General features: G+C 42.5%; 2 protein-coding genes across 3 annotated transcripts in view; one reads left to right on the top strand and one right to left on the bottom strand.

The window, feature by feature from the left end:
• The window catches only part of LOC133966513 (stromal membrane-associated protein 1-like), a 98,546-nt gene extending 92,803 nt beyond the window's left edge, over positions 1 to 5,743 (top strand). Inside the window, exons 8-9 of one of the 2 annotated variants that reach the window (XM_062401481.1) lie at positions 2,417 to 2,655; positions 5,072 to 5,743. In XM_062401481.1, the coding sequence (XP_062257465.1) occupies positions 2,417 to 2,655; positions 5,072 to 5,200 (368 nt within the window). In that variant the 3' untranslated portion in view covers positions 5,201 to 5,743. The remainder of the gene's footprint in view (positions 1 to 2,416; positions 2,656 to 5,071) is intronic. The other variant, XM_062401482.1, reaches the window with a different exon arrangement.
• Positions 5,744 to 7,490: 1,747 nt separating this feature from the next.
• The window catches only part of b3gat2 (beta-1,3-glucuronyltransferase 2 (glucuronosyltransferase S)), a 53,658-nt gene continuing 43,227 nt past the window's right edge, over positions 7,491 to 17,921 (bottom strand). The window contains exon 4 of the mRNA XM_062401483.1: positions 7,491 to 10,032. Coding sequence (XP_062257467.1) covers positions 9,946 to 10,032 — 87 coding nt within the window. The 3' untranslated portion in view covers positions 7,491 to 9,945. The remainder of the gene's footprint in view (positions 10,033 to 17,921) is intronic.

The following is a 17,921-nucleotide window of genomic DNA, read 5'->3' on the forward strand; positions in this document are numbered from 1 at the left end:
CAATAGTTTTTTTTCTGTTTAAATATTGAGCTTACTGTCATTTGTGCTCAGTGCTGAGAAACAAAGCTCTGAAGTTCCACAGTGATGATGAGTAAAAAGCCAACTGTTTGCTAACATATTCATCGTATCGTCTTTATGAGGGCACAACATGGCAGATTTTGTTTTATAGCTTTCGGCATGTTTGAAGGCAGCAGTGGAAACAGAGACGTGTCTGCAAAACAGGTGTGACACTGGGTCAAACGAAGGACAAGGTGTGTCCACACGATTTGAACACGGAATGAAGAGTGTGTTATCCAAAGCTAAACAGCTTCATGTGTTGTGCAAGCAAAATGTAAAGGGGCTGTATAAAAGACACTATCAACGAGGAACAATAAGCAGCATACTGCATTAACACAAGCCCACACACTTAGATGTGGGGGTTTATACACAAGCTGAGACACAAACCTACACACAGAAGAGGAAAGATGTATCATGAAAGCTGAGCAGAGCGAGGCAGATGAAAGGTCAGCGCTGAAAAGCAGGCAGGTCCACTCAGCGCTGCATTTACTGGAGTCCCAGCGCAGCCGTAAAAATAGAGATGTGTCTGCGGATTCACACTCATCTCCCAGTTATTATGAGTGAGGACCGAAGTGCCAAGACTGTTTATGTGAGTGTATGAGTGCATGTTGGCAGTGCTCATGCATACATACAACAAGCTAAGGAGTGTGTGCAGGGACAGCATTAGGGTAACATGTTTTCTGAATGGTGGATATGTGCAGCAGGCTCATGTGCATATTGAGTATATTGCTGCACGGTAACACTGATGTGGGCACAGGATTAGGAGTGGAAATCAGGATGAAGAGCTTTCAGCTGCTTTATTGTCGCTGAATCCAAATAAGTGCTGATGGAGATCAAAGCTAAAAGAAACTTGCCAGGCTAAATGCCCCAAATCATCAAGGGTGTACTGTTATGTGTGTGTGTGCGTGTGTGCGCGTGTCGGTGCCTTTCTGCACTATAGCAGGACGGATGTGGCATTTTCCAAATGTCAGAAAACACTAATGTGATAAGATATTATAACCAGCCCAAGTTTGGTACCTGTAATGGACTCCACTTTGAATCTGCAGTAAAGGACTTAAAAACCATAATCCATGTCATGATTCAGAGTTTGCAGTTTTTCAGTATTAGGAGTTTTTTTCCAACATTTCCTACATGCAGCGAGCACAGCCGGCTATTATCAGAGGTTGTTTTTGCCGGTTTTAAAAAAGTTATCTCTCCGTTGCTCCTTGAGGTCTTTCCGCTCAGTAAAAATACTGATAAATCCATAGCTCTATATTTTGCCACTTATCATTTCCCCACAGTGGTGTCTTGCAGTGTTGATGAGGAATGGGCTGATATCTGAAATGCTCTCATGAAAATATGAGTTTTTCTACAATCTTTAGAGGTAGCAATAAAGAGTGCGTTTAAATCACCTCAAGTCATGCAAACTTCAAATCTGGTTGGGTTGACTTGTGTTTACTTCAAACTGACTTTTAAAAGTCCCTGAGATTTCTGTCTGGGTATATTTCAAGTGGGCTCAGAAGGCAGTGCACTTTGTCCACATACCAGGTTCGTTGGTAAATGACCTGGCATAGAGGAGCTGGTCTGCATGTTTACTGAACACCCAAACAAACTGCGGGACAGGTTGTCACATTGTTTTAATCAAAAACAGAAGCCAATAATTTGGCCTTTTCCCGTCGTCACATGAGCAACCATGATCTGATTTCAGGCTGCACACTGTGTCCACCAACACACAAGGGTGTAAAATAGTGTGTTACTGTGGTGTGCCCTCTGACACAAGTTCCACAAGAGTTCGGCGCCTGCCGGATGACATCTGACATCTCGCTGTGGCCAATCCTGTTTGTTGTGTTCCTTCCTTGCAATATTCATCACTGAGGCACTGAGAGAAATGATCAATGTTGTGTTTTCAGTGACAAACCCCAGTGCCAGATGTATTTCACTCTCTGTGGCTGTTTTGCCAGTTGAATATGAAACAGCAGCGGTAATTTAATATGGCTATAATTTCTCAATATAAAAAGTAAATCAATGAGATAAAACCGTGAAAATGACTCATTTATATATGTTTTTAATTAGTCTTATTTAAACCTCTTTTCTAAGAGTGTTTTCCACAGAAAGGGACATAGTGTAACATTAAAAGATTATAAGAGACTATTGTGGTTGTACTTTTTTTGTGTTTGTTAGTGAGATGTGTGAAAAGCAATTTAATAACCTGTCTTCCCAGTTGTTGTAATACTTTGTATTAAATTTTAGCAAAACTGCATTTAAAGCAATTCAGTTCTCCTTATTTTTGTCTTTAGTTAAAACGCAGTTTAATGGAAAGTTACTATGACATCTTGCACAAACCTAACTCTATGTGTGTGTATGTTGTCATCTACTCCAGCAGGTATGTACATGGGCCAGCCACAAATGCAGTTCACTCCACAGGCCTTCAACCCCGGGATGGGGGGAGTCACCCCACCCGCCACACTGATGGGTGGAGGAGCCATGATGCCCGGGATGGCTCTGCCGAACGGGGGTTACATGCAGCAGCCGGGCGGGATGCCAGCTGGCCAAGGACAGAGCATGTACAATATGCAGCAGGGTCAGCAGCAGCCACAAGGACAGTGGAACATGAGCCAGGTACACACAAAAATATATTGTTTATGTGTCTAAAACACATCCATTATATGCTGATTCATTTGATTTTGCTGATTAACTCATTTTAACACTTATCTCATTATGGTTCCACTGCAGTTTCACTGCTCATTAATCTTTTAGGCAGCACTCTTCAGTGTTTACTGTATTTCTAGTAACCTAAACAAATAGACCATAAATGTTTGTCTTTTTCTTTAATGGAAGCCTTTTTTTTTTTCTTGTGAAATGTTCCATTTGTCAGGTCATAAAAGTGCTGCTCTGTGCAAAACCCAGTGCAGAGATGACCTCACCCCTAGAACCCCTCTAAAAGCCCAGGAACAGCAGCTTTGAGACGACTACTCTTATGAACTAGATTTACTTCATAATAATATAATGTCCATCTTTCAGTGAATTGACAATCAACTATGTAATAAATTATCCTCCATAAGGTGGGACTCATTTAAAAACACCCAGGTTGGGGGATAGCGCCACAACTAGTAGAGTGAAACGACACTATAAATACATGCATTTGAAGTGTAGTTAACAAGAACTTACAGTTAATCATTTTCATGTAATTTAATAAGTTGTTATTTTTAATTGTGCTAATTTCTTCATTGGTAGCCAGCGAATAAACATTGGAAACAGGCTCATAGTTCTGGACCCATGAACAGTTTTAGCCAATGTTGTCCAGCTGTTTGAAATACTGTCTGCCCCAGTCTTTGTTAAATAACTTTGAAATAATTATGGACATAAAAAAAACAGGAACAGAGGCTGGTTCTACATCACCCACCTCTCATTGTCCTTATTTGACTCTCAACAGAGTTTTCAGATTGTTTACAGAGTAAACAAGTTCTACTTACAAATGTTCTACTTACAAACAGCTCTGAAAACAGATCACTCTGTACTTGTTTTACCCTTATTACTCAACTCTTATGCCTCATCTACACCTGGTTAGCATCAACTGTATTCATTAGGAAGGCAGTGACGTGCTGTAATGATTCAATTCCACATAGTAACTGGATCACAATATGCAACTGTTAAAAAAAGCATTACGAAGCCCAGGACTAGGGGAGCAAAACTGGTGTGCGCACTTTACCGATTTTCCTCTCTGGAGGAAACTCTCGTCTGTTGATCGGAAATAAATATATTTTATACACATAGAGCAATTCAACACTTAGTTTCAAATCTTACTATAGATCACAAGAAGTCAGGACTAAATGAGCAACATTTAACATTAAAGGTTATCGAACAATGTTCACTGCGACTAGATGTCGCACTAGCACCAACATCCCTGACCAAAACCAACGCTTCATTGGACACACCCACCCGGTCCGTTAGTGTTCATAGCTAGGTGCTTCCTACGCAGTTAAAGAAATCAAGAATTCCAGCTAGCTGCTTTGTTGTGTCTCATCCAGACGTCGGTTCTCCTCTCAGTGTCTGAGCCTCCATCTCAGACTTCAGCAATTTGATAATATGTAGGGTTTTTTTTTTTACGTATTACCTAGGCTGCACTCAGTCCAGCATGCCTGCATGCCAGCTAGCAGCTAGTTAGCATGGCTAGCATCATTTGCATAGCCCCGCCCTGTAAACCAGGTAATCTACACATCAACAAGTTACATATACCTGAGTTCATTAACATCTCTGACCATTGGGAAAAGTTCTAATGCACATACATTTATATTTTGGGACCATTAGGCAAAATATATGGACTATTTTCCTTATTCAGATGAGATGAAATCAGATGTTCCCTCCAGACACACAATGGATCTCATATTTTAAACCTTTTATTTTATCCCCATAAATGAACTGAACTGACTCATATTTAGTGTTGAGTTGAGTTGAGTAAGCTCATAAAGCACTCAAAACTGTTCCTGCTAGACAACTGGGGAGGTTAATAAGCGATAATAAATTACTACTGACACACACACACACACACACACAACACAAGCTTTGAAGAGTGAAGACAGGAGGTGCAAAGTGTGTGTTCATATCGTGCAGGAAGATGTAATGGAAAGGTGAGTTGATAAATGACCACATGGTTGCACTTACTGTAAGTCTTAGACTGGCTGAAATGCATACATGGCCACACACATACCTGCACACACACACACTCATCCACAGCTCTCAGATGACCAGATAAGTGAGTAGCGCTGCAGCAAAGCACATTCATAATAGATGAGACAGATTGGAAGGAGGAGGGCAAGCAGGAGGAGCAGAGCAGGAGAATGTCTTTGTGGGGGGGAGGGGGAGGGGGGGCGGGGGGGCAGGGAGCATGGGAAGATTGAAACCTTTGAGAGCAGGAGAGCGAAGGTAAGAGCGAGGGATGGAGGTATGAGAGTGGAGCTTCAGGATGGAGGGTCAGCCCACCCTCTCACCCTCTCTCCTGCTCACGCTGACTCCCCTCCTATTTTTTCCCTCTCAGATGACCCAGCATATGTCAGGCATGGCCATGAGCGGAGGAGGGCCGACATCAGGCGCCCCAGCGGCCGGTTGGCCTGCGGCTCCACCAACGGCTTCTGGCCAGACCCTCAGCACTCAGCTGTGGAAGTGACGAGGAGGAGGTCCAGAGGATGAGTGGGGGGGAAACACGGGGCAGTCACATGGCAACCAAATGGCCAAATCTCTCTGAGGTCCTCCCATCTCCTAACAGCTTTTAGTTAAATAATAACGCACAGCGGGAACGGTCTGCCTTTCCTAAAATCCCTTCTCAAATCCCTTAACCGTCGTTACTCTAAGAAGCCAAGATGTCATCCCTCCAAGACACCGTGGAGGCAAGTGGGAAAAAAGAGACTGGCAGCTGTCGTGTGATGTCTTTATCTGGGTGTCCTCGTTTGGTTTCCTTTTGTTGTTGATGACTGAAAAAAGGCACAAAAACAGCAAAAAAAAAAAAAGCTGCTGGACCAGCAACTTTAAGTCCTATTATAGTAATATTACAAGTATATCGTACCAAAATGGATGGTGTGTGAATAGTCCCTGAGTACTTACAGTAGATATGGCTATGTTGTGGTTGGTTTACGCCTCCCTGTCCTCCCCCCTCTCTCTGCTGTGTAAATTGTAACCCCCCCCCCCCCCCCGTAGGGCGAGCAGAGCCTTGTAGCAGATAATAGTGTGAGCAGTACTGTATTGATGTGAATATGACGTGAACCCCCCCCCCCCCCCCCCCCCCCCCAGTCTTTCAGAGCCATAGGAGAGAGGCTGATGCCGTCACTCTCGACAACATTGGTTTGAGTTTTTTTTGTCACATAGCACTGTATGTGTGTGTGTGTGGTGGTGCTGGGGGATGTTGCTGTGGAGATGAAGTCCTCCCTTTACTTAAAAACAGCCTGTGAGGTTTAGCATTGCTAAATCCCACAGGCTTTGACCGACATGTGTTTAGAGCTGCTTCTACAGTAGTTGTTATTTTGCACTGATTGATTTTCACAAAACTTGATCATTTTTCCTGCAAAGAATTTCTACAACATTCAGAGTATCAAAGGAAAAAGTGTCTCATTGCAGCCAGTAGTGCTTTTTTTATCCCCACACAGCAGCCGTTGTATCACTGATCAGCTCCAAGGTAAATGGTCATGACAGCAGCGGTTCCTTACTTACCTTACAAGAAATAGATAAAATAAATATATATTTTTCTGTTTATTTGAGAATAATATACCTTGTTATTATGAGACACTGCAGAGTCTTGCCTCATAAAAATTCAGATTCTTCCCACTCTGTACATACTCAAACTGAAACAAGGTGTCACTAGTAAGATCACAACGAGATCTCTTGAGAATCAGCTCTCATGTTAAATTTTCACTGAAAATATAATTTTTAGGATTGTGGTAATAATTCAGTTTTCATTTTTTAGACATTGAAGACATACTGCACAAACGAAAACTCGAAGGAAGTAACTGCCCAGCCCCAGTAAAAAGGAAACATTCCTTAAATCTGCATTCAAGTCAACAAAGGCAGGGAGACACTGATAAATACATAACCAGTATCAATACCTTTATTAAGAGATGAATATATCCAACCCATTTTCTCCAACTGGTTAAAAACAACCAAAATCTGTAATGTCTTGGATTCCATTTAAGTGTCAGTTATTGCCGGGTGGCCTGTGAGTCCCCGGGACATCTTTGCTCGCCTCGCTGTGATGTTCTGAAGCGTTTTTAAACCAAACGAGCTGGCTTCAGTGGAAGCCGGGCTCTGACCCAGTTAAGACACTTCCTTGTTGATGAAATGAGTCGTTTCCCCCTTTGCTCCCCGAAGGCAAATTAAAGCAGCACTGGAATCACGGGTTTTTGTCTTTTACGTCACTTTAAATAGCAGAGCAGGTACTGTATCTCCCACTGGGTTGTGATTTGTCACTTCATTTCCAACTGCAGAATAAGAAAATCCATCTTCTTTTATTTTTTTTAAAATTCTTTTCAAACCGGACCAGTGTGACACCCACCATGTTTCTCCTTCAATATATGATGCTGTAAACATTTGTTCTGCCATCCGCCATCTTTATTGTGGTGTTTTGTTGTGTGCAGATCAAGAGAAGCACAGTAAGTCATGAGAAAATAAACCTGGACGACCAATTAGAGGGCTAGACCGGCAGGAGGAGGATTAATGGGAGTAAGATCAGCACAGAGAATGAGAAAAGAACAAAATACAGACACACACGCTCACAGAGCTGCAATCCCACTGCCGGGCTCCAGTGCAGAGATTCATGTCTGTAAACACAGGGTCCCTCTGCCATGCAATAACTGTGGTTTGTGTGAATGGCACATATACATATTCAATAAAACTAATGTCCTCCAGGTTTATTTCCAATGTGTTTACATTTTCTGGTGCCTAGTACGGAGGAAAAAAAAAAAAGGTTTCTGTGCATTGAAACAATAAATAGCAAGAAAAGTTTTTCTGTGTTTGTCTTTGTCCAATGACTCTTAACTGTAAAAGTACTGTTTTATCTTTTGGGGGATTTTGTTTGCTCCTGTATTTCTGTTCCAAGTTTTACAAGAGGGTAATTTGGAATAAAGGCTGTAGAATCCTGGCTTTAATCCTGTTTTTTATTTCCTGTGTGTACTTGCGATACAAAGACGTATTCAGGCCCCTCTAAATGTAAACCTGCAGTGTGGAACTCTAGTCTCCCCCTTCTGGCAGTGACACAGACACCGTCAAACACAGAAATGACCATAGTTCCAAGACAATAATTCTGTGTAAATAATAGCTACCTACTGCTAACCTATCCAAGAACTTTAAAAGCTTGAGTCAGCCAACGAGGATCGGCCACACCAGTTTTAAATCCACGATTGTCCTCAAGGTCCATCATTTTTCTTTTTCAGACCAATCCTTCCTCTGAACGACGACTCTCCTTGTTATGTAGAGCATCAGAAACTTTCCTTGGAAGCTTCCTTGCATTGTTCTGTCACAGTTGCTGTAGCCAACTGCATCTCCATTGTTACGGTTGCTCCCCAGTTCATGCAGAAGGCATCGCAGCCACTGCACAGTGTGGCAGCGTCGCCACAGACACCAGATTTAGACTCTGTTATTCTGCTAAACACAGAGAGATCTCCCCGGCCCTCACAGGCTGCATCGGCTCTGTGTGAACTGTTTTGGCGAAGTGCTTGAATGTGACAGACGTTCAGAGTCCCGCACTCCAGCTGGCAACACGGCTGTTAAAGCACACTGAAGAAATGGTGCCTTGCACATTTGAAATGTGAAACCAGAAGCACATCTGATGTGCTGTTTACATCTACTCAAGCTATCCCTCTTTATTCTTCTGTCGAGGTTTTCCTATGAGGCCAGTTCTTTGTTGTCGGCCTCGAGACTCTACATTATTGATTGCAGTTTGTCAGGAGTGGTGCTTCTTGTTACTTCACGTGTTGCGTTTCCAAACCTGATCACACCCTGCGCATGTATTCAGGATGAGAGGAGGGCGAAGGTTGCTCCAGTTCATTATATAAGATCAGTTCAGGGTGATTTAAAGGAGAATTACGTAGCATTTAGGGATCAATAAATCATCACCACATTACCTTTGAGACATGTGATTAAGGTCAACAAGAAGACCAGAGCTGGTTCTGTTTAACACACATGGAGATGGTGGTATTTTTTCAGAACAACTGGAGCTGAAACGTTTGGAAAGTGATGAAAAGACTGAAAAGATTATGTAAAAAAGCTAAATGGCTCAGTCAGAGAGGTGTGGGGGTGTGGGTTGAAGTGTAATAGTTAATACTTTTGCAAACTCGCTCACTTTCCTCCTGGGAGGGAAAAGAAAACAAATGATTGTGTGTGTTGCATTATGCAACTGCAAACAGGGTTAGGGTTACTTACATCCATACCACTCAGCCTCTGTTTGAAATTTGTAAAAGAAAATTAAACTGTTCTGTTCTCTTTCCATATGAGTATTGAGGGTCTGTATCAGGTTTAATACCCGTCCGTACCAACGAGTCTGAAAACACATATCATGTGACCACTCACGAATCAGCACAATGATGAGGAATGACTGAAAAGACCCAATCAGCAAACAGTTGTGAGAGTCAAATCAGTTTCTACTCGGCAGGACTAAAACGCAGCCAGAGAGATTTCAAACTTTCTACTGAGACTGCGTTTCAAGTTCCTCACACATCTCGAGACCTAACGTGTCTCAGCCAGAACGTAATGTTCATTAATCATAATCGAGGTGAAAGTTTGACATAATAGAGATATTGATTTTAAGTTATATCTCCCGGCCCGAATTGTGTCAGTAGTTTGGTTTCTGTAGTGTTTCAACTCGAGTGGTGCAGCGTTCCTGTTTAACCTGCTTCCTGTCTTTAAACCAAGCTTCATGGTAACAACTGTTAACCTTCTCATGTCACTCTCAGAGAGAGAGCAAGCTCCAGAATTACCCCTGATGCTGAACACTCCTTGAACTATGACAAACATCAGCAGAACATTACCACTGTCATCAAACATATGCTGTGGACCACAAGCCTTGTTTATGGAAACCACACCACGGTGAAACAGTTAACTTGACAATGAGGTATTCATGATTCAAACAGATATTCATGTCAGTGTTTTCTTTTCATCAGCAAGTCATGGATGGAGAAAATCCACAATCCAAGTCATCCCAGTTTGTAAAAGGAACATGTTGCGTGGCTTCCAGTTCTCACAAAGTACGTTTGACAGACAGCCAGAAGTCTTGAGTCATGCAGCTCCTCCGAGTCCGTGTCCGTCGTGACCAGTTCGTATGAACCCGATAAGGAGACAGAGGAGGGGGCTGTCTTTATTTCCAGCCGAGAGGTAACGGGCAGCCACAAACAGCTCCTGCTCGCGGATCCTGTGCTCAGCTCCGTCCTCTCACACCTCGATGACCACGGTGTCCTTTCGATGTTTGGGCTCATTTGCGAGGTGCGGCTTCTCTGTGCGTGTGTGCCAAACCAGCACCTGGAACAGAGAGAGAGAGAAGGGTGAGGAAATGTGCTGACAGTGGGAGAAGTCACTCGCTACAAAAGAATGGAGAGGCTGTTATGCTTGGATGGATACACACAGAGGCAGGTGGATGGCAGAGCTTTACTGATACTGTGAAAGACCTCAGACTTTAGGGTGATTCTTCTTCTTGGATTAAAGCTGCTGATACCTGAAATTCGGTGGCCAAGATTTTCTGTTCTTGTGTGTGAGTCGGTGTAGATAAAATGTCTGTTCAAAACTTGTGATCATTGTACAAATTGAAACTCACTCAAAACCGGGTCGAAGAGTTAAAGCATAACTGGTTTATTACAACTCTGATCTACTTTTTTACTATTACTGGCCAACTGTCCTTCCATTACAAATAGATTGGGCTCCAACACTCCGTCAGGTTAAAGGGACACAGTGCAGGTTTAGTGGGATGGAGCAATTTTGGTTTTAGATGTGCATCCCCATCTTGTTTGTACCCGGACTCACATGCAGGTGGATTCATACTATTCAAATGATCTTTGACCCTTGATTTCCAATCAGTGTAAGGGTCCAAGTGAACGTTGAAAGGAATTGTCTTAAGGCTTTGCAAATGTTTAATGAAGAAGGAAATACATTTTAATCCCTCACTGGACCTTGAAACTAGAAAATAAAGAGTTAAATTATTACAGTTACCTCATCTGAATAGAACAGTGTTCAGACTCGACCTGATCCTAATCCAACATGAAGCCAAACCTGAACTGACGAGCCAAAAGTAGAAAATGTCATATACACAGTGAAATATTTGACCTTCCACAATACAGCTGAACACACTGTGTCTTCCATCAGATCAAACCACAGTAAGGAAACAAGACAAATAAGACTCCCAGTACAGACTTCTTCTGACACACCTGATGCTTGTGGGAACCTCCACATCACTGGAGGTAAACAACATTGGTCACTATCTGGTTTTTAATAAAATGCCGATATGCTAGTCTAAAGTTAATGGCCGGTTGTGTTCCCCTCACTGGAAACACTCATTACTCGTAGATGCTCTGCCAAATAGGAGACTCTGCTGAGGTCTTTGAGACGGACCTGGTATAGCATCTTCCCGATGTTGGGTTTGACGCTCATCTGTTGTCCTCACCAAAGAGACAGCCTCACACCCCCTGACATGGACCAAATCAAACACGGCACTGCAGCTAAAATTTGTCTTGTGTTTGCAGCCAATTTCACAGCAATACACCGGTGAGGAAACACTGCAGTGGAGGCACAGATTGATATTTTCCTGGAGACAGGGACGGATTTAATTCCGCGGAGATAGAAGTGAGGTTATTTGGAGTGAGAATGTTTTTTTTTAGCCCATAGCTAATGAGCTTATAATTCAGGTGTGGGACGTTTTTCTGTTCAAAGTGACACTCACACACAAACACACAAACACACACACACACAGACTTGCAGAGGTGTGATTTATTGCTGCTTCGGAGGCTGCAGTTGTTTCTGGGCTACTTCAGGTGGAACATGTCACTTCCTGCACACTGTGCTGCTAATTGGCCCGCTTTGCATATCTAACAAGGCTAATGTAGCAGCCACTAAAGCATCACTCCGGAGCTGTGGGGAGAGGGGTAGTGCACAGGCGCGCATCTGTGCACACGTGTGCGCATGCATGCACCAATTATGCAGTCAGAGTGCCCTCTCAGTTCCCCGGGACTCACACTCCTCTTTCTCTTCTCTCTCTGTGCTCCCCTCTCATCACGTCCACTTTTTCTCTTATGGCTTTGCACTTGCTTTTACCTCTGTCCTCTCTCCTGCTGTCTCTTTTTTCTCTTCCTCCCTCGAGCAACTTGCAGACAAAAAGCTTTACCAGGTTAGAGTGTTTTTTCTCTCTTAATAGCATGAGGCGAGGGCAGCCGTGTGTCTCCCCATCAGGAGGAGACATTTGTAAAGAAGCGGTGGCTGGAGGATTGAGCAGCGAGAGCTCATAGTTTTACCTTCACATAACTTTCTGAACATCAGAGGACCGTCCTTCAATTCCAGTGTCGTCCAAACATGGATCCTTTGTCCAACAATTTGACTCATTGTGAAAACATTGCACTTAGACTAAAATAGATATGTTTTCTAGTAAGGCTGAATTTTTAGGCATGTTGAAAGAGGGCTATTATAAGTTTATTAGTTGCTTTATTAAATAACCCTTCCTAATCCCCAAAATGTTGCCTGTTGGTCACCGACAGTTTGAATCATAACTGTTTTTTAAACAACATTGTTTGAAAATTGTTTAATCATGTATCTATATTTCTTTTAAAGCTGCGGTTGGTTACCCTGGAAAAGTAAACAAGTGCAGACTACAATTTGAAAAGATCCAACCCCCCTCATCTCTAACACAGGTTGGAGGAAACTAGCACATGGTGCCGAATCGATTATTGTCACATCAAACCACCTGAGAAGAAAAGTGTGAAATCGTTTTAGATTCAATATCATGCCAGAATAAACCTTTTAAAACTGCCTGTGACTCAGAAGCACAATGAATGCATAGACCAACGTCCCTTCCCGAGCCTAGTTTAAGCTGTGACTGCAGTTTTTCAATCATGTGTTTTTTCATTTGAACTTGATTGTTGTAGAACAGTAACAGCTCCTTATAGCAGCAGGTTCTCTCACATGTCAAGGTTTACATTTTTTTTCCGATCTTCAAGGACTTCAGACTGTTTTTGCAAACTATTCTGTTTCCATGGTCAAGATGAAGGACGAGAAAGAGACTCTCAGGAACCAAATTGTAAGAAACCCGAATTATAGCTTAAGAAAATGAATCAAACCCATTTGCAAAGGCACTTAAGATGCACTGAGGATCAGATCACCCAAACCAGACCTAACGACTTTAACTAAAAGAGGTTGGAAAAGCATTTCGCTACATTAATAAAGTAAAAATTAGGTTTGGCAGAAACCCGAGAGCCAATGCAAATTGAATAGACTGTGGTTTAATCTTTCAGTCCATGGCAGCAGATCTCCACGTGTTCCCTTTCTTTCTTTCTCGTTTTTTAATCTCCACCTTCAATCAATCCATCCCCTTACCTCCATACAGCCTTTTACTCTTCCTCTCTCCTCTATCTCCTTTTCCTCCTGTGCTATCATCTGTCTCCATCTGTTCCTACCTCCCCCCACCTTTCTCGCCCTGTCACTGCTGTCTGTTGCCATTACTCTCCCGCTCTAACTGCATTACAGCTCCTGTCAGTCGTCTCCAGACACTGACCTGGCCATCAGATGAGCATTTCTGGCCTCTTTTGTCAAGGTCGGAGATTCAGGCTCTCTGATCTGATCCGAGATACCTTCCCGAGAGTGGACAGAGCCTGGGTAGGGTGCAGCTGCTGGAGAGGCCATCCACATCAAATCCTTTCAATGGCAACTGTTCAGACCAGCCGATCCCAAACAGAGGTGCTTTGAGATATTCCTAAATCTGTCCAAGGCAAAATGTTGAGGTTCAGTTTGACAGGATTTAGCTCAACTGCGCAACAAATCTAGAAATGGTCCAATAACTGGTAATATCACTTACATGAATTGTGTAATGTACTGGCTATTAAGTTTTAATTAATAAATGATGATGATGTGATTACAGGAACATAATTATCATATTGTTGAAGAAAGCTAGTGATTATAAATGACAATAATGTTTGACTCTAGCATCACTTTATATTTCTTATCTTATGATTAGACTTTGCAGTTTATCACAAGCACCTAAGATCCCTGGATAAAAAAATGGTTCACCTCATGAAATGTCATCCTCATTATAGCGGGGAAGTTTAACTGGATTTCCTGTGCTGCTTTCAGACATGGACTGAACGCGTTGTGTGTGAAAACACAATTGTCCTCAGTTTCTCTCTCAAGCTTCCTATGAAAATATCTGCCGAATGTCTGTGTGAGCGCATGGGAGAATAAAGCAGGATAATGTCCAGAGAATTCGTCAATAAACAAATATCTCAGCATGAAAAAGAGGCGCCATGCATGAAGACGTTAGTAAAGACGATGTCAACTTGGAAGAACAAACACTGATCTGGAAAATGTGTAAAGTTTTGAGAATGTCCTCATCCCATTGAGGGACCATTTTCTAGAGTCCATGTCTGAAAAAAGGCATGAACTTATCCTTGAGATGCAGAGATTTTGGTTGATTGATTCCGTGCCAATGAAAACATTCCTAACATGGTCAAGTCCACTTTAAAGAAATGATTTGCCGTTGTGGGAACTTAGTTGCTTTCTTGAGGAGATCAATGCCTCTCCTTGATCTGTCAAATATGAGGTACATTAGCCTAGCTTAGCATGAATGCTGAAGGCTGAAGGAAAGAGCTAATCAGACCTTCTCTAATTAATCTACTGGATCTCAGTGGGTTTTTTCCAGCACAGAGGCCAAACCCTAATGAGACCAGGTCAAGGAAAACTGTTGTGGAACCATATGTGGCTAATGGCATCAGATGATAAAATGAAAAAAGTAGCAAATTAATGACGTCATTTCTTCATATTTAAATTCTGCCCAGTGTCAGATGGTTTCCGCCCTTTATCAGTTTGCTTTTCCCTCCAACTCTCTGGGCTCATTTACATAATACTGTACTTTACTTCAACTACATTCCAAATGAGGCTGTTCTCATGACACTTTGTTCGTTTTCTGTTGTCGAACAGTGAAACAAGCATGAAACAGTGACTGAAACACGGCCCATTATGACTTAATGTGAACCAGCAGTCACTTCCACTACAGGCCATTTCCAAGCTGCTGCTCCGTTAAAACTCTGACGACGTCTTCTGACAAACTCCACAGACACATTAATTAAAGACTGTGATTTCAGTTGTACTTACATGTATAGGGATGTACTACAAACTGCTGTAAAACCCCCGGTGCCTTATAAATGATCATAAAACCTAAATACTTACATTGAGATTTCTTACATTTGCTTTTATCCAAAGCAACATACATCAGAATAATATCAGCATATCCCATGTATGTGTATGTACACATTGACTGTTTAAAGGGATAGCTTCCAAAAAATGAAAATGTATTATCTTCTCTCGTGTGTCTCTTCTCCTCTGTGTGTCTCCTTGTGTGTTTCTCTGTGTCTCTCCACGGCGGCTCTGCTGCTGCCTTTTAACCAGAGGATCAATCAACCCACAGCCCAAAGCTGCACTGAGGAATCCTCTTGTGCAGGTGAAGGTGCTCTCTCCTCCACCTCCGTTTCCAACAGCAATCAATCAACCAATCGAATCTCATTTCTCTAGCCCATATACACAATTCACAACTTGTCTCATAGGGCTTTAACAAGGTGTGACATCGTCTGCCTTTAACCCACATGTGAGGGATCCTTCTCGCAGGACGGGCAGAAGTGCGATTAATGCTGCGTGCCACTATCAGGATCCACCATCACGATTTGATGTCACCATAGTCCACAATCATCAGGATCCACCATCAGCTGCCCCCTCGATCGTGGTCCACCCCCACTATCATATGCCAACATGTTACAGGATCCGCAAAAACAGGAACAAGCCTCCATGCTGCTCCTGCTCAGTTATCCAAGTGTCCGTCAGCCCCGACATTCCAATTCGACTCGAAACCAGATAATTTACACCTTGTTGTATTTGAAGAATCTGTCACCATTGACTTCGGTCGTATTGGATTTGGCTGCAGCGCTGTTTATACCTGAAACTCCTGAAGTGTTTCCTCAAACACGTCACCCACCCCTCCATCGGCATAGTGCTGAGTAGATAATGAAGGATTTTCATTTAATGGTGAACTATCCCTTTAAGAGTCATGACATCATATCGTTTTCACACTTTCACACTGCAGCTTCATGAGTCATGATCAGCGATGTCACAAGTAAATGTTCAGGAACGACTTTCTGAATCCCGTCACATTTTCTAACTGCACAGCATGTTTAGTGATATTGTCACATCCCGCTGCTTTTGTAACTCTGAACATGATAAATGCTGATGTCACATCCTGTTGTCCGTGTAGTGCCGGGCGGTGACTGATGATGTCATAGCCCGCTAATGGTCTGTATTAATATCAGCGGCAGGGCACCTCCATTAGTGTAATGGGGCTGATAATGATGATGATAGCTTCAACACAGAGCTGTCTGCAGTGGCGGCAGAAGCCAGCTGTAAATGATGATCCAGCAGCTCCAGGGGGCTTTATCCGAACTCCCTGCAGGAAACATTTACCCGTAACCCACTGGGGGGTGCAGCGATGTGACCTGCACACATATGGTGAACCAGCAAATTTGGATTTTACATTTGTTTATTCCAGACGAAGCATCTCCACAGAGAATGAAGAGACAGTTTGGAGTGTAAAGGACAGAGGCAGCTACAGAATGAGCGATTCAGTTTATTCTCTGCTGGTGCACCCTACATGCTGCTGTGTCTGTCACACTCCACAACACAAATATACTGGACTGGCAGTTTTGATGATGTTTGACTTTCATCCTCAGCAGGGGTGCAGCATAAAATAAAACCGGGCACTCATCATATTCTGCCCCACTGAGCTTCCCTCCCCTTTTAATACATCCATTGTTATGTACAAATAACCACTTTAAGGACTTAACACTTGGCTCCTTTCTGGATTATGGGGCCGATCAGTGATGAAATGTTTTATGCAAAACATACATTAAGCAAACACAAGGGGAAACATCTGTGCCGTAATCTCAGCATATTTCGTTGTTCAACTTCTTTTTGGCCTGAAGTTCAAGTTTGCTTTTTGATACTAGTTAGAAGCTAAAAAAAGGACAAAAAAGATTAAAATCTAAAATGACAGATATTGTTTCAGTTACAAATCAATTATCTTTTGCATTTTTTACACCTCTGTGTAGCACTTTTTCTGAAACTTGTCAACCTTTGAGTCGTTACCTTGGAAACTCTTGACGTGATGACCTACTGTGGAGGAGGGGAGGGGCTAGGGTCTGATTGGCCCATGAAGAGCCCCTGTCCTTTCAGTATTCCTTAACAAAATAATAAGAATATTTTTCGTAATATAGGACTATAACACTTTGTTAAGGATTTAGAACAAAATTGAACTGAATAATGAACAGACGTATAATTGGCCCTTGATTTAAAAAAGTGACTTTGAGGATGATGCCTCTTAAAAAGATTTAAGGGGTGGGTTTCCAATGCAAGCACACAAGGTAAGTTCTATGTTGTTGAACTGTTTTGAAACCAACAGTTTTTGTTTGGAAGAACTGGGGTCGTGACACTTTGAGCTCACACACTCCCTGAAAGTAGAAAACAGAATCCATTCCTCACAAAAACTCCTTTTAAGGTGGCTCCGTGAAGGTTGTCAAGAGGATGAGTGGCTTCATAAAACCAAGTGCCGACAGGGACTGTGGTAATTTGAGATGAGCTGCATCGATCTAAGCTGTCTACCACACAACTAGAATTGATAGCTCTATAACACCATTTCTATCCAATTCAAGCTGTGTGTGTCTAAGTTTGACTGTGCCAGCGGCTGAAAGCATAACTCATGCTGTCAGTCGTGGGGGGAGATGCTCCATGTTTAGCTGCTGCTGTCATCGTGATGATTATGTCTGCAGTTTAATATGAGCCCCAGACACGCACACACACATGTAAACCCACAAGTGCTACATGGAGATAAATCCGCCTTTTATTGAACCCAAGTCTGTCTCATCAAGCCCTAATATGCAGGTCAGTGCAGTGTGAGGACATACTTCATATCAGTCTGATCAATCCTTCCAAGATCACTGCAGTAACTGTGACAAGGGAAACAGACAAATCATTATGATTTCATAGAGGATAGAAATAACATATTGCCTGTGTGACCTTTGACCCTTAAAACACAAACTTGGGAGAGGGATATTTCATTTAAACTTAAACTGACAGTTGTTACGACTGCTGCGTTTTTAGAGTCAAATTATTTTCTA

This window comes from Platichthys flesus, chromosome 12 (genome assembly GCF_949316205.1).
Source record: "Platichthys flesus chromosome 12, fPlaFle2.1, whole genome shotgun sequence".
NCBI lineage: Eukaryota > Metazoa > Chordata > Actinopteri > Pleuronectiformes > Pleuronectidae > Platichthys > Platichthys flesus.